We start from the raw sequence: 14,594 nt of genomic DNA, 5'->3' as shown, positions 1-14,594 counted from the left end.
GGGGGCCAGGGAGGGCTGGGGACATGCGTGTTCACAGGTGTCTCGGCACCTGTGTCGGGGAGTGCCACGCCCCCCTGCTGCAAGTCAGCCTCACTGTCTGTGTGAAGGGTAAATCACGTTCTGCTGGCTTTACTGACCCTTAAGGAGGCGTGAGGAAGCCTCAGCCTCCTACAGCAGGAGTCCATCCACCCGCCCGTTAACCTGGGGGCCGGAGGGACGACCCCGGTGCTCCCCCAGCTCTGAAGCCACACCCTTTGCCATGTGACTTTGTGGGTCTTCCCACTCAAGAGGCACAGTGCATCCCCCTGCTTATGGAGGCTGAGTCCTACCATGTAACTCACTTCAACCACCGGGATGTTAGCAGAAGCTTGGCAAATCCATGTTTCTGCTCTCTCCCTACTCCTCTGCAACTTCTAGAAGCTGGGGCTGGCTGGCTGGAGGATGGGACATGTGGAGTAGAGTCCCCCAGGCTAATCTGACCTGCCAATCCGACCCCAGGCGAGTGAGGGAGCCCGAGCCCAGGTCCCCCAATCTGCACATTCAGAGGACACAGAAATGCTCACTGCCTTGGGTCCCTGGGGCCTTTTGTTATGCAGCATTTCTGTGTCTGTGGGTAACGGACATATTCTAGGACAGTGGTTCTCAATTGTGGCTGCACATCAGAGTCTCTGGGGAGCTATGCGCCAGGGTACACCCCATGTCAACAAACCAGAATGCGCAGGGCTAGGATCTAAAGATCAACTCGTTTTAAATAGTCCAAAACAATTTTAACAGGTAACCAGGTTGAGAATCACTGTACCAGGACCAATTCTCTGCACACACAATCAGTTTATCCTTCTTCTCTCCTTGTCTGGGTCCCTGTTGTCACATAATTTCCATGCAAGATAGAACTAAAGTCCCTGACTCTGGAGTCGGGGAGCCTGGAACCAGCTGTGTGAGACCCGGCAACGTAGCTCAGCTCCGGGGGGGTCTCCCGTCCAGAAAGCAGAGCCAAAGCCAGCCCCCTCACAGGACTGTTGTGTGGGTCATTCCTCCCGCGGGCGTGAGCTGGGCCTGTGCTCTGGGGACTGAAAGGGGAACAAGACACAGTGTCTCACGCAGGGAGGTACACACCCATCCTGGAGGAGAGGATGGCGTGTGTAGTGTGCTTAGCCCAGGTTTGAGGACACAGCGGCCACTTAATGAGCGACAGCCACTGTTCGTGCTGGGATGCTATCATGCTATCCTTCTAAGGCCCCTCTCAGCCCAAAGACAACACTGTCCATCTTGGCTCCCACTTCCCACAGACGAGGACGGGTTCCGCCCACAGCTGACCTGTGGCCTGCAGACACCAGGACAAAGGTGGTCTTTCTTGTTTTCTGGGAGCGGGGGGAGAGCTGGAATCCAAAAGGGCCTAGGCTGGCTCCGGACCCCGAGGCGGGATCAGGAGGGCCGGGAGTGTCCCTGGAGGAAACGCTTTGCCCCCGGCCCCCTGTGAAGGTGTTGACTCCACAGCCCCTGCCCCCATGCCCGGCTGCCACAACCCACGCCCTGGGCCACACAGAGGGTCCTTGTTACTGCTGAAAGGGCCATGTATTTCTCTCCCTGCCGGGGCCTCCCCTGGCCTCCCCTCCTCCTGGCAGCCAAAACACACACAGCCACACCCACGCCCCACACAGGAAGCAGCTGGGTGGCCACCCTGCCGGGGACACGCCAGCGCCCTACTGCAGATGGGCATGGCTTCTGTCGCTGTCTGTTGGGGGTTTAAGTGCTTTGGGAAGCAGCTGAGAAGGGGGCCAACGCCCTGGGGTTCCCCAGGAAAGCCACCGAGCTGTTGTGTCTCCAAGTCTTCACACGCGTGTTCCCAGAAAGCCCCTCCTTATAAGCCACCCTTCTCTTGTCATTGGGGAGGTCCCAGATCCCCTCCCCACCAGGGCGAGCCTCGTGGGTCCCCCCTCCAGGGCAGGGCCTCACATGCGACTGCTGGGCGGGATCTTGCGGCCGTCCCGGAACCAGGTCACCTGTGGCCGTGGGAAGCTGGCAATGCGTGGGGCACGGATGACAGCTGCTTCTCCGTGGGAGACACTCTGGTGCTTCTCGCCTTCCTCAAAGCTCCCCATGTCTGCAGGAGGGAAGAGCGGATGTGGGGGTCAGACTGCCCAGCTCCTGGGCTGGGCATGGCAGTGGCAGGATGACCATGGGGAAGGAGGCCGCAGGGCTCAGACCACCCACCTGACCCCGTCACCCCACCCTAGAAGCCCATCATTAGGAAACGTCCCTCTTTGAGCTTTTTGGATCTATATCCATATCCGTGAACTGATCAATTCATCCTGCAACCACGAACAGGCTGGTCATTATTTCACACATTTTACAAAGGGAAAAACTGCCCAGACGGGCTCAGAGGTTCCTCGACTTGTCCAAGGGCACATGGCTAGGAAGGGGCAGAGCCAGGATTTGAACTCAGATCTGCATCTGGAAGGGCAGTTGGGGTTTCAGCGTGAGGCGAAGGGCATATCACGGGGCTGATGGGGCTGGTGTGCTAGGTTCTTGGTGGAGGCAAGGTTGGGTACTCTGCAGAGGATGGGGTCTTGGATGCTCATGGAGAAAGGAGGTGATTTCCCTCCTCTGCCTTGGGTGGGAGGCCCATGCATGTGTGAATGGAAACACCATATTGCTCTTTTAAAAACATGCTTACCCCGCTGGCAGAAAAGCAGGGAACATTTCTCCCAGCTCTGGTGTGTCAGCCAGGAGGGGAAGAGAGCAGCAGAGAAGCAGAAGAGAGCGACTTCTGGTCGCCCACCTGCCTGCTGGAACAGCGGTGGGGTTTGATTCTAGTAGCAGCAGGCTACGCTGGGGTACGGGAAGGGGTGTCCCTGCTGAACGTCAGGACTTTTTTTTTTTTTTTTTAAGATTTTATTTATTTATTTGACAGAGATCATAAGTAGGCAGAGAGGCAGGCAGAGAGAGAGAGAGAGAAGGAAGCAGGCTCCCCGCTGAGCAGAGAGCCCGATGTGGGGCTCGATCCCAGGACCCTGAGATCATGACCTGAGCCGAAGGCAGAGGCTTTAACCCACTGAGCCAACCAGGTGCCCCTGAACGTCAGGACTTTTGAACATGAATGCACATCCTTGCTGCTCAAAGTGTGGTCCGTGGGCCAGCAGCCTGGGCGCCCCTGGGAACCTGCTAGAAATGCAGAGTTTCAAGGCCCACCTCAGACCTACTGAATCAGAAATGGCATCATCACCAGACCCCCGGTGAAGGGCGTGGTCCACATTCAAGTGTGAGAAACATCAAGGTCCCCAGCTTGGCCATTAGAAAAAGTGCTGATGCCAAGTTCAAGAACTCACCAGCAGATTTCTGTTTCCACTGGTACGGGGTGTGAGCTGGCCATCAGCATTTCCATGTGCAATCAGGTTCTGACCACCGAACACTGAGCTGCATGTCCCCATGGCCCACTGTCCCCTCCCCGGCCCAGGGGGCCACGTTCCAAACCACCTGGTCTCCTGCTGTTTTGACTATTATTTCCCAACCCCTTGAACACCACTGACTCTTTTCCCTCTCCTTCAACCAGGTATCCCTCAGGCTGGCTAAGCCTCAGAAGCCCCTGAGGGGCCTTTAAGGTCCCCCAAGGGGCGGATGGGACGCAGGTGTGGGTATTTCTGAAGCAGCTCAGGTAGTTCCAACATGAGCCAAGGTTGAGAATGACCATCTGGGCTCAAGCTAGTGGCTCTTAACAGTGGGTCTCAGAATCCCCTGGGAAGTCGGTAAGCCCGTAGTTGTCCCCCACCCTTTCCACCTCCCCAGGGCATGGAAAGGCCCTGCTTTGATGCACCTGGATCTCTGAGTGCTTGATTCACTCTCTCCAGGGCGATGCTGCACACCAAAGTTTGAGAACCACGTGCCCATCCTCTCCTTTTCCAAAGTCCTGGGTTCGGTTCTCCTCCTGCCACACTGCCTCCCCTCCTCTGATGATGTTGATCAAAGCCTCTCTACAAAGACTCTCCTATCTGCTCTGGCTCTTCTCTGAGCTCCAAAACCCAACACTTGATTCCCAACAGAAATGTTGGCCTTTCATACCTCCTTCTCGCGATCTTCTGCGAATAGCTCCTTTCTGCTCCTGCCCTGGAGCCTTCTGTGGTGCTGTGCTTCCTTCCGTGGCCCGACAAAGTTCTCTGATTCCTCCTCTGGGTTACCCCTCTCATTCATCAAGCCCTCTGACCCTAGTTCCCACAGGCCCACCACCAAGCGAACCCCATCACTCCAGCTGCTCTGACCACCCCCCACAACAAGGTCTCCATAGGCTCCCCCCCAACCCATCATCTCTCACGCTCTTCCTAATTAATTTCTTCTGGACATATTGCTGACTTGCTCAGAAACTCTGGGATCTCCTCATTGTCCCAGGAAAGTCTAAATCCCCTTGCTTGATTTGAGGTCCCTCCCTAATCTGACCCCAATCAACCTTTCCCATCTTAATGCCCACACCACATCATGTGTCCTCCTGCCATGTTGAATTACTTATACCCTACTTCTCATGCAGGCTTGTCCTTGTGCGGGGCCCCTGCCTAGAATGTCACCAGAACAAGCCATGATTCACCAAGGTGCCGTGAGTCAATGGCATCTCAGAGGGATCCAGCCAATTAAGGATCTCAAGAAAGAGAACGCACCGTTGGCATCCTTACTCTACACTCGGCAGGCAGTAAATGTAATGGTAATGGCTTTGGAGTCACTGAGACTTGAGTTCAAAACCTACTTCTGCCACTTATCAGGCATGACCTTGGGCAAAATTTTGACCTTGCTGAGCCTTAACGTCCTCTTCTGCAAAACAGAATTATGAAGAGTCCCTTCCTCATAGGTTGTAGTCAGGATCACATGAGATACTACATGTGTGTCAGGATCTGTCTTTCCAAAGATGGCGGCATCAATATTTGTCTCCCATCCAACACGTTCTTCTTACAAAGGTGCTGGAGTTTATGGTATATCACGTTCAAGGCTAGGTCATCAAAAGGATGCAGCTTCCCCTTGGATCCATCTCTCTGTCCACACACATTTACTTGGAATCCTATCGCCATGTTGTAAGGAAGCTCGGTCTGGCCCACACAGACACGGGAAGGGTGCCTGAAAGGAGGAACTGAGGTCCCCAGAGGACAGCCAGCACCCACACCGGACATGTACATCAACATGTGAGCCCTCACATAATTCAGTCCCCAGCCTCTAAGTCTTCCAGCAGAGACCTCAGTGTACAGAGCGGGGATGAGCCATTCCTACCGCGCCTTGTCTAGATCCAAGGCTCACCCACTCGGTGAGCCTAATAAATGATGGTCGTACACCACTATGCTTTCCGGCAATTTGTTACGCAGACACAGAAACTGGAAGAGTATATTAAAGTGCTAAAAATTATATCTAATGTTTGTAGTATTAGAATATTAGAATCGTGTACATTTTTCACAGCTTCGTTGAAACATGGACCTCTTCAGCAAAGATTATCCCATGCCACCAGGCAGATTAAAGAACAGAGATAGCCATGGCTGACCCTACACCAGCTTTCTTTCTAGATGGACTTCACGTGCACGTAATCCTCATGCTACCACAGCCAGCGCGACTCTAATAAATACACAGTTTTAGTTGTTTATTAATTTCCATTACTTGGATCTGTCTATAAAAAAATTGCATCAATAAATCACATTGATTCCAGTCCTCACAATAATTTTATCTATTTAAAAAACTTTTCACAGAACTCTGAAGATATATTTGAACAATTTAAAGCAATTTCATGGTAATAGTGCTTCTTTCTCCCCTCTCTAGTTTTATTAGCTCCATTTCGTCAGTGAGGAAATTAAAGCTCATGGAGATAGAGTGGCTTATCCAACGTTAAGCAGTCAGGGCTGGGCAGGGCCAGCGTTCAAACCTGGACCCCCTGCCACCACATTTCCTCTCTGCTTCCTTCATAACCCACCCCTGCCTTAACAAGCTTCACGCACATTCTTTCTCTCTCCCCACTATACAGTAAGCGTCAAGAGGCAGCTGCCTCCATCAGCGAGAACCGACAGGCAGCTAGCCGCGTACTCCACACACAGTGGGTTCCTTCTGAACTCACCCAATGCCATGATGTGGTGGCTCTTACTGAGCCCCTGCTGTGGGATGCACAAATGGAGGGAGAGGGAAGACAGGAAGACAAGGAGGGGATCGATGGAGGAAAGGAGGGCAGGAGGATGGATGCCTGGACTCGCATGTGTAGGTTTGGTGAGAGGGATGGAAGGAAGGGCACAGCTGGTCCTGGTAGGTAGTGAAGAAAGACCTGGTCCCCACCCTTGTGGGACTTAAGAGTCTGCTCGTGGAAACAGGCACAGCAGATGTTCAGTGACATACTGTGACAACCATGAGGAGGGAGGAACGGGGTTCTTCTGTGAGAGCAGCCGCAGGAGACCTACTTTAGACTGGGGGCAGTGGTGGTGAGGCTTCTTCTAAGCGGAAACATAAATAAGAGTAGGTGTTAGTTAAGTGTATGTGTGTGTGTGTGTGTGTGTGTGGTGGGGTGATGGTCCAGAGGAAAGAGAGTGCGTGAGGGCCCGGAAACAGGAGAGCAGGGCTAAGCAGAGCAAGAGAAAAAATGTCAAGGGACATTGGGAAGTGGGTCTATTCAGTGGATAAATGGATGGATGGGAGGTGGGTGGATGGATGGATGGATGGATGGATAGATGGATGGATGGATGGATAGTTGGAGGGATGAGGAAGACGGAGGGATGGATGGAGGGAGGAGGGGATGGGTGCAGGAAGGGAGGGCAGGAGGACGGATGACTGTACATGGGTGCAGGTATGTACATGTGGACGGTGAGAGGGATGGAAGGAAGGGCACAGCTGCTCTTGGTCCAAGTTCGGCCACTGATGCCCTCCTCCACGTTTCCATCCCACAATCTCCTTGCCTCACCATGGTTCTCAGGCACCCAGCACCCTCCCATTCTCTCCACTGCACTGAGTCAAGTGGGCTTCCGGGACGCGCTCACAGAGCCCTTCACTCTGCTCACAGGCCCCAAGACACAGCCACGTACACACTGCACAGCGGCAGCAAGGGGCCAAGAAGGTGTCCACTCAGCGGGCCGGGGCAGAAGGAAGGCTGGAGGGAGGGAGGTCACATGCTGGCAGAGCCTGGGGACCCAGGAACCCCTGGGAAAACGCACGCACACGAGGGCGGAAACAGATAAGGGGTTTCGCACTTGCTCCCCGAGGTCCACGCTTGTTAACACATCACGTGATGCCCACGGCGCTGAGCCGCCTTTCCCAACGAATTCCCCAAAGAGCAAAGAAGTGTGAGCCTGGGGCACAGCTGCAAGGGGCCTCCAAATTCCTGATGTCTTTGTTACATCTTAAAAGGTCTTGTGAAGTAGGCATCCCACTTCAGAATACATTCGTTGCTTTATTTATTTCTACAGAATTTTTTTTTACCATGAACTATGTCATGCATACAGAAGAGTGAATGTAATTACAAGGATACTTCTTTGCAGAGGACTAGAACGAATGCTCACATACCCGTCACCCAGCTTAGGGAACGGAACACTAACAAACCTCCCTGCTCCCACCACAGTGTCCCCCCACCCCCAGGCACGTCCCCTCCCTCTCCAGAGGTAACTGTCGCCCCGAATGCTGTGGCAATTCCCTCCAAGTTTTGCCGCATAGAAATGCCTCCTTAAACAATTTAGGGTTGATGTGGTCTGGTTCCAAGCCCTTTATAGCTGGAATTACTTTGTATGTCATCTACTGTGATTTGCTGGTGTGTGTGTGTGTGTGTGTGTGTTTGAGCTCCAGCAGTGGGCTTACACTCAGTCCAGTCATTGTCGCGGCTGCATGGGTGTCCACGTGGCGAGAGGGCACAGTGTACCTGCAGGCTGGGTCCGTTTTCTGGGTTTTGCTGTCCTGCTAAGAACAGTCTCCTGGGGATCTTCTGGCGCATGCGGCTAAGACAGCCCCTCGAGCATGAGCCTAAGGGCGGAACTGCTGGGCGGCAGGGCGTGCGCACGTTACCTTTACCGGATAACGCCAAACTGTTTCCAAATCTGCGCCCGTTTACCACTTCGTGCTCCCGCCAGCACGGATGGGAGTTTCTCTCTTGGTCTTGCCAGACTTGTTGTTTTTTGCCAATCTGGTGGACATGAGACGGTGTTTCATTGTGGTGTTGTTTACTCAGGAAACAGTGCTTTCTCCCTCCAATCAGATTGCATCATGCCTCTTCTCCACCGTGCATACTTATTTCCACTGCACTGTAACAGCAAAAGCGTCGACCTCTTCTCGAATGCTGCCATGTGTCCCTAGTGCCCCAGTTCCTCAGCTACACCTCCTTCCACTCTCTCCTTCCCTCACTCTGCTTCAGCTACGCTGGCCTCAGACACCCAAACCTACCACAGGACATTTGCACTTGCTGTTCCCTAGCTGGAAAGACCTTATCTCTTTGTGTGCCTTACTCTCTTGCTTCCTTTGAGACTCTGTTCAATGTCACCTCCCCAGATGGCCTTTCGTAGCCACTATATCAAATAGGATATCTGAGAGGTGGCTGCCCCAGCCTCCATCTCATGTAACTTGGCTTCCTTTTTCCTTATTGCACTTTATTTTCTCTCCACGGGCTTCTCTGCTCTGTATTCTATCATATATTCACCTTTTAACTTTCACGGCACCCCACTACTTTCCTGAGGGCAGGAACAGGTGTCCTGGTTTTGTTGCCTGTGTCCTCACGGCCTAGAACACAGTTCAGCACGTGGTGGGAGTACAGTAGTAGTTGCACGAGTGAGTGAAACATTCAGGCAAAATGCTCCAGGAAGACAAGATCACGTTCTCTAGAACTACAGCATGACCTCTGAAGAGTCCACACTCGATGCTCACACTCAGGTTAAGAATTAAGAAAGGGGCGCCTGGGTGGCTCAGTGGGTTAGGCCTCTGCCTTTGGCTCAGGTCATGGTCTCCGGGTCCTGGGATCGAGCCCCGCATCGGGCTCTCTGCTCAGCAAGGAGCATGCCTCCTCCCCCACCCTGCTGCCGCTCTCTCTGCCTATTTGTGATCTCTCTCTGTGTCAAATAAATAAATAAAATCTTAAAAAAAAAGAATTAAGAAAAATGGGCTGGCCCATTGGTGGCATTTTGGGCATCAGCCCCAACAACAGACTCGATATCCTCATATCCCTCTTTGTACAGGTGGCTTCCGGATGGGACAGGGGCCCTCTGCCCTGTGACCTGTGGGTGGGCTTGCTGCCCCCAGGATGTGGGTGTGGAGAGAGCCTGGAAGTCTCCTTGACCCAGGAAGGCTCTCTGAACACTCTCAGCCTTTCAGCCAGCTTGCTCCAAGCCAGAAATTTATGGCAACTTTAAAGAAACAAAGAAGAGACTGGGGCCGGGGGCAGGGAACGCAGGCAGAGAGGGAGCTGGGGAGGGGGAGGATGTTTTATTGACTTCCTCTTAATTGCTGTAATTAAAAACATGTAAAGAATCTTTTTGTAACGACTTTGCCATTATCATTAGTTGTTAGCACAGCTGCCTTATTAATTTCTCGTTAGAACCCAATGCACAGTCCCTCTTTGGGAAGGGGGTGGGAGCCAGAGGTGGGTCCTGCCTGGCCCAGTCCCGGAAGGAGCCTGGGAGGGCAGCATCACCAGGAACAGGCTGCCTGGAGCCCCAGGCCAAAAGCTTCCGCCCCTGGGATGCAGAAACCCACCAGGAGAGACGGAGGGGTCTGGAGAAGCAGCCGCTGCCCACCTATCCTTAGACGGTAGGCATCTGTGTCACTGTGTAAGAGAGACCGGTGGACAGACAGACAGATGCAGGAGGCCTGCAGGGCACAGCCGGGAGAGCCCCTGGACTGGGACTGGGTGAGGATTAAGGAGGCACCACTATTACTGCGAGTGCACGGTGAGTAGCCGAGGGAGAGCGCCTCCTTATCTCACTTGCCTTACCCCAGCCTCAGCTCTGGAGAGCAGACATGTGGCCTGGAGTATGCTGGGAAGGCTGCCAGAGTGAGAAAGCGGAAATGCTTATTCCAGGACACAAAGGGAAGAGGAAGCAAAAGCACAGAGAAGTTAAGTAACTTGCCCAAGGTCACACAGCAAGGGGTGGGGTGGGGACGGTTCACGGCTGGACCCTACAGGGTCCTGACAGCGAGGCAGGAGAAGGTGGAAGGCAGAAATGCTGGCTGTGAGAACCTGGGCTGTCCACTACCTTCCCTGAGCCTCAGTTTCCCCATCTCAAGATGCCTTCCTGTCTCTCAGACTTGTCCCAGGAACCCACGGAGGAAAGACAGGCACACAATTACACTGGCAGAGGGATCCTTCCGGAGGCTCTGCTGTATCTCCTCTGGCATCTCCCGAGGGACATGGGCTTGAATCTGTGTCTGTTCCAAGGGGTCTTGGGGTACGTGCCCCCCTTTCCAGGGGGATGGAGGCCATGCTTCCTCCTTGTCTGTCCCCTCCCGCTGGCTGCACACATACACCAGGGGTCCAGAGTCCTAAGCTACCCAGTGCTGAGGCTGGGGCTGGAAACCACACTTCCTGACCCCTCCCCGCCCCCAAATACATGGCATGACCCTGTTTTAGGCACAGAACCACCCAGGAACTACCTGTAAGCCTTTCCATCTGCTCGCCTCTGCCGAGAGCCAAGAAGAGCGCCTCACCCCCACCCCAGTTTGGTCTCTCTCTTCCTGATCTTAGATGGCAGGGTGGTGAGGGGGTTATTTTGGAATCGGGCAGCTGTGGGTTCAAGTCCTGCTCTGGTACTCCCTCGCCGTGTGACTTAGGCAGTCTCCTCCCCCCAAGCCTTGCGGGGTAAGGTCAGGAGAGAAGGGTGTGCACTGCCCTTCAACAGGTGGGAAAGAGTGATGCTGTGGGTGGGATGGTTTTGAGAGGTCTCCCCGCTCTCCGCCCCCGGGATCCTGGAAAGTGTTTGAGGGGTTGGGGGACAGGTTGGGCAACAGATTCTTCAACTTCCACAACTAGGGAGAGAGAGACCCCCACCCTCCCCCAGATGAGATGAGTGTGTCCAGCAAGGGAAGGGACGGGGAGGTGAGTTTCCCTTCTCTGTCCCACTGTGGCCACCTTGGGTGGAGAGGGGGCGCAGTGGAACCGTCATTAACGTATTAGGGTGAGTGTTTTTTCTCAACTGCCCCCTGGAGTTCCCAGGGCTTCCCCTCACGCCTCTGGCTTTAGGTCCGAAGGGCCACAAGCAGTAGCTTCTTCTTTGCGATGCCACGGAGCAAGGCGGCTCGGTGTCATTTGAAGAGCACTTCTTGGGGCTGGCCCGGGAGCTGCAGCTCGTGGTCAGAAATGGGGTGAACCTGGGTGTCCCCACTGCGTTCGGTCCCTTGGGCCCTTCCAGGTACCTCTCGCTCTCTGCCAGGGACCACCTGCTGCCACACGGGCACAGCTAAGCCGAAGCCCCATAGAGCCCGGGAGCAATGATGGCCATGACCATGTGCAGAGGCTCCCAAAGCCCAGGCTGCCACGTGGCTTTGAGGGGGACAGGGACGCCCCCGTGAGACGCGCCCCCATGAGGGGCAGACGCTGGGCTGGCTTCAAGGCCCAGCTGTGAGTATCAGCCCACTGCTCTGCATTTGGTCAGAAGAGTGTGCGCCAGGAGCCCTTCCGTTCCGTGGCCTGTTTCCTCTTTCTTCGGCACGCTGCTACAGAATATTAATTCCAGCAGTAACGCCTACTGACTGGAGGTGTATTATGGGCAGGCGCGGGCCAGGTGCACTGGGCACAGCAGCTCAAGGAATTCTGTGGATGAGCCTAGACGGTCGGGGAGACTGTGTCCTGGATGGCGTTTCCAACTGCACGCACACGGACTTGAACACATACGGTATCACCAGCACCGAGGTGAGCCAAGAGGCAGACGAACCCCGGTGTGCGCCCTTCCACACAGGTCTGCACACACGTACATGGACACGCCTGCATGTGCACACGTGTTGTCTCCCGCACGCGGGGCATGAAGCAGCAGACTCATGCACACACATATGCGTCTGCACACACGTGCGTGAAGCCACACTCACGCATGCACACTTGCACACAAGCACACGCCTGCACCCGTGGTCCCTCTGGAGGCTGGTCTGCGGCTCTGCCCCTGCCCTGCGGGACCCCGGACACCCGCTAAATGAAGCTCCCTGGGAGCTCTCCAGCCGCTGACAGTGCCCTGATCCATCATTTTAATTCTGGGCTTTTCCACTCCTCTGAGTGAGCTGAGTTGCCTTTAGTGCTGATTTATGGAGACAATCCGTCCTCCACTTTTGATTACGGTTGTTTTCCATAATTATTATCAACACTCCTCGCCTCGCTTGAGATTTCCTTTTAGATTTCTCTCCCCTACTTCTTCTGTTCGAGGAGCAAGCTCTCTCCTGTGCTAATTCAGAGGCGATCCCCTGTAGGCTTTGGATGAGAAGGTGTCCTTTATTTATTTATTTATTTTAATTTCAAGGCTCACTAAGGATTTCCGCGGTCTCATGTCCCACTGTGCCACCTCGGACCTCTGCCCCTGGAAGAGCCCAGAATGAGGCTGATTTCTAGCACACAGCAGCTATTTCCGGAAGGGGGGCAGGACGGGGACGGGGAGGCTGAGTCTCAGGAGGAGGGTGTTGGTTGGTGCTCTGGGTCCCTGAAAGGCACTTGGGATCTTCTGAAGCTGCCTTCCCTTCTTCCGTTTGAGAACGTCCTTCCGGGGACCGGTGCAGGGACTACAGGCATCCCTTTACATCACTATCTGCTCACCTGGCTCCTCCAAACACCTAGACTCGTCCTCCCCGCCCCTCCTCTTAGGGTCATGGTGCCACCATAAGGCATCTCCCAACGACCCCGCGGGCCATGGGACCCGCTTGCCATTATGGCTCCTGGGTGAGCAAGTCGGAGGAGGGAAAGGTTAAGGTCCAGGGGTGGGCACCAGCTAGTCTGCGGAAAGGAGTGTCAGAGATGGAGAGGTTCAGACGGGCCATCGTTAAACCCCCAAGTGTGAGGCACTTTGAGAGAAGCAGCAGCTGGTCCCATGCACAGAGTGCTAAACCCTGAGCCGGCAGATGCGTGTGTCACTTATCAGCGGGGCACCCTTGAGAGCACCCGGCAACCACAAAATGAGGGCACTCCCGTGATAGGCGGGAAGGGCCACCATCAGGGCCCAATGAGCAGGGAAAGCTATGGCCGGGATTTGGCTCTGCCCCGAGCCTGGGGGTGGGCAGGGACCCCGCAGACCGCCTCCTGCTTCACAGCCCTCCCTGCCCCCAAGTCGCCCATTGTACTACTCACAGGCCACCTGGACCTCAGTTTGCCGCTGCAGCAGGGCGCCCATCCGGTTCCGCACGATGCAGCGGTAGGAGCCCGCGTGGGTGCGGTCCAGGCTGGTGATCATGTACCTGGGGGCAGATGAGACAGCCAGTGAGCAAGGCCGGCAGGTGCACGGATGCATGTGTCACATGGGATCAGATGGCGGAGGTCACCCTCTTCTTCAATGGAGAGCACCAGGGAGTTCTGGATTTTCTGGCCACGTCTTGGAGTCACAGAAAGGTCCCTATCCATAGAAACATCCCTCCCAAGGGCAACCAGCCTTTTGCTCCAGTGCCTAGGGAGCAGCCTGCATTTTTTCCCCACAGACGGGAGGTGCTGTGCCTGAGCCCTTGACCCTGGCTGTGACCTGGCCTCCAGGACTGGAGGTCCTCTACGAGTCCTCTGCTGGAGGCTGCTGTCCTTTATTGCCTGTGACTCACAGGACTGGGAAGCGGGGGGGGCTTTCTATTTTGGCCAGTCTCAGGACCGTAGTGTAAATATTAATTGAAATGGATGGGGTCAGCAGAGGCAGGAATATTCACATGTTTCCCCAAATGCTTTGCATCATCTCACCCTTAACGTTCCAGACAGCTCCTAGCAGCTTTGTGGAGGGAAGAGGCAGAGCCTTCTGAGCAGGGCAGGACGGCTTTCTGTACATGTGGGCCCCGAGGCCAGGATGGACCCTTGGGAGGGGAGGGGCCTGAGAAGGACCCTCGGGAGCCTGCTCGGGGAGTATGTGACTGGCCCAAAGGGCAGCAGAGTCTGCTGCTGAGGGAAAGGCAGCCAGAGAGCAGGTGTGTGGTGCACTGACGTGGCTGAGGGGCAGGGAGAAGGCCAGGCCAAGTCGGTGAGAGGGGCTTCTGGCAGGTATGACACGGGCACATGGTGCTCTCTGGTGTGGAGGGGGCTAGTTCCCTTGGGATCGCCTCTGGGATCACCTTTCCTGTCTCTGGCCAGTGGATGGTCCAGTAGGGACCTCAAAGGATTAAGGGGCTTGTGCCTAGGCATCTCCCCCATCCTTGGATGTCCTAGGGTTTGTCCAGGTGACTTGGTGGACAAGCTCACTGCCACCTGTCCCTAGGCTATGGCAACACTGGGACAGAGCAACCTTATTCTCAAGAGTTGCTAAGTTTTCTTTTACAGAAGTTTCAGCAGGGACTCACCACCACCACCAGCATCACCATCTCCACTACTACCATCAGCACCACCATCACCAATACCACCACCATCACCAACACCATCACCACCACCACCACCAATACCAACACCACCATCACCACCAACATCACTACCATCACCCACACAACCATCATCATCACCAACACCACCATCACCACCA

General features: G+C 54.9%; 1 protein-coding gene across 1 annotated transcript in view; it reads right to left on the bottom strand.

Annotated features, from left to right (window-relative positions):
- Positions 1 to 14,594, bottom strand: part of LOC111158139 (sidekick cell adhesion molecule 2) — a 287,109-nt gene that overhangs the window by 129,264 nt on the left and 143,251 nt on the right. The window contains 2 exon segments of the mRNA XM_022520020.1: positions 1,954 to 2,101; positions 13,238 to 13,344. Of these exon segments, the coding sequence (XP_022375728.1) occupies positions 1,954 to 2,101; positions 13,238 to 13,344 (255 nt within the window).

This window comes from Enhydra lutris, unplaced genomic scaffold (genome assembly GCF_002288905.1).
Source record: "Enhydra lutris kenyoni isolate GAN:26980312 unplaced genomic scaffold, ASM228890v2 scaffoldscaffold57, whole genome shotgun sequence".
Classification (NCBI taxonomy): domain Eukaryota; kingdom Metazoa; phylum Chordata; class Mammalia; order Carnivora; family Mustelidae; genus Enhydra; species Enhydra lutris.
Note: the sequence above shows the minus strand (reverse complement) of the source record. Positions and strands in the feature narration are given on the sequence as shown.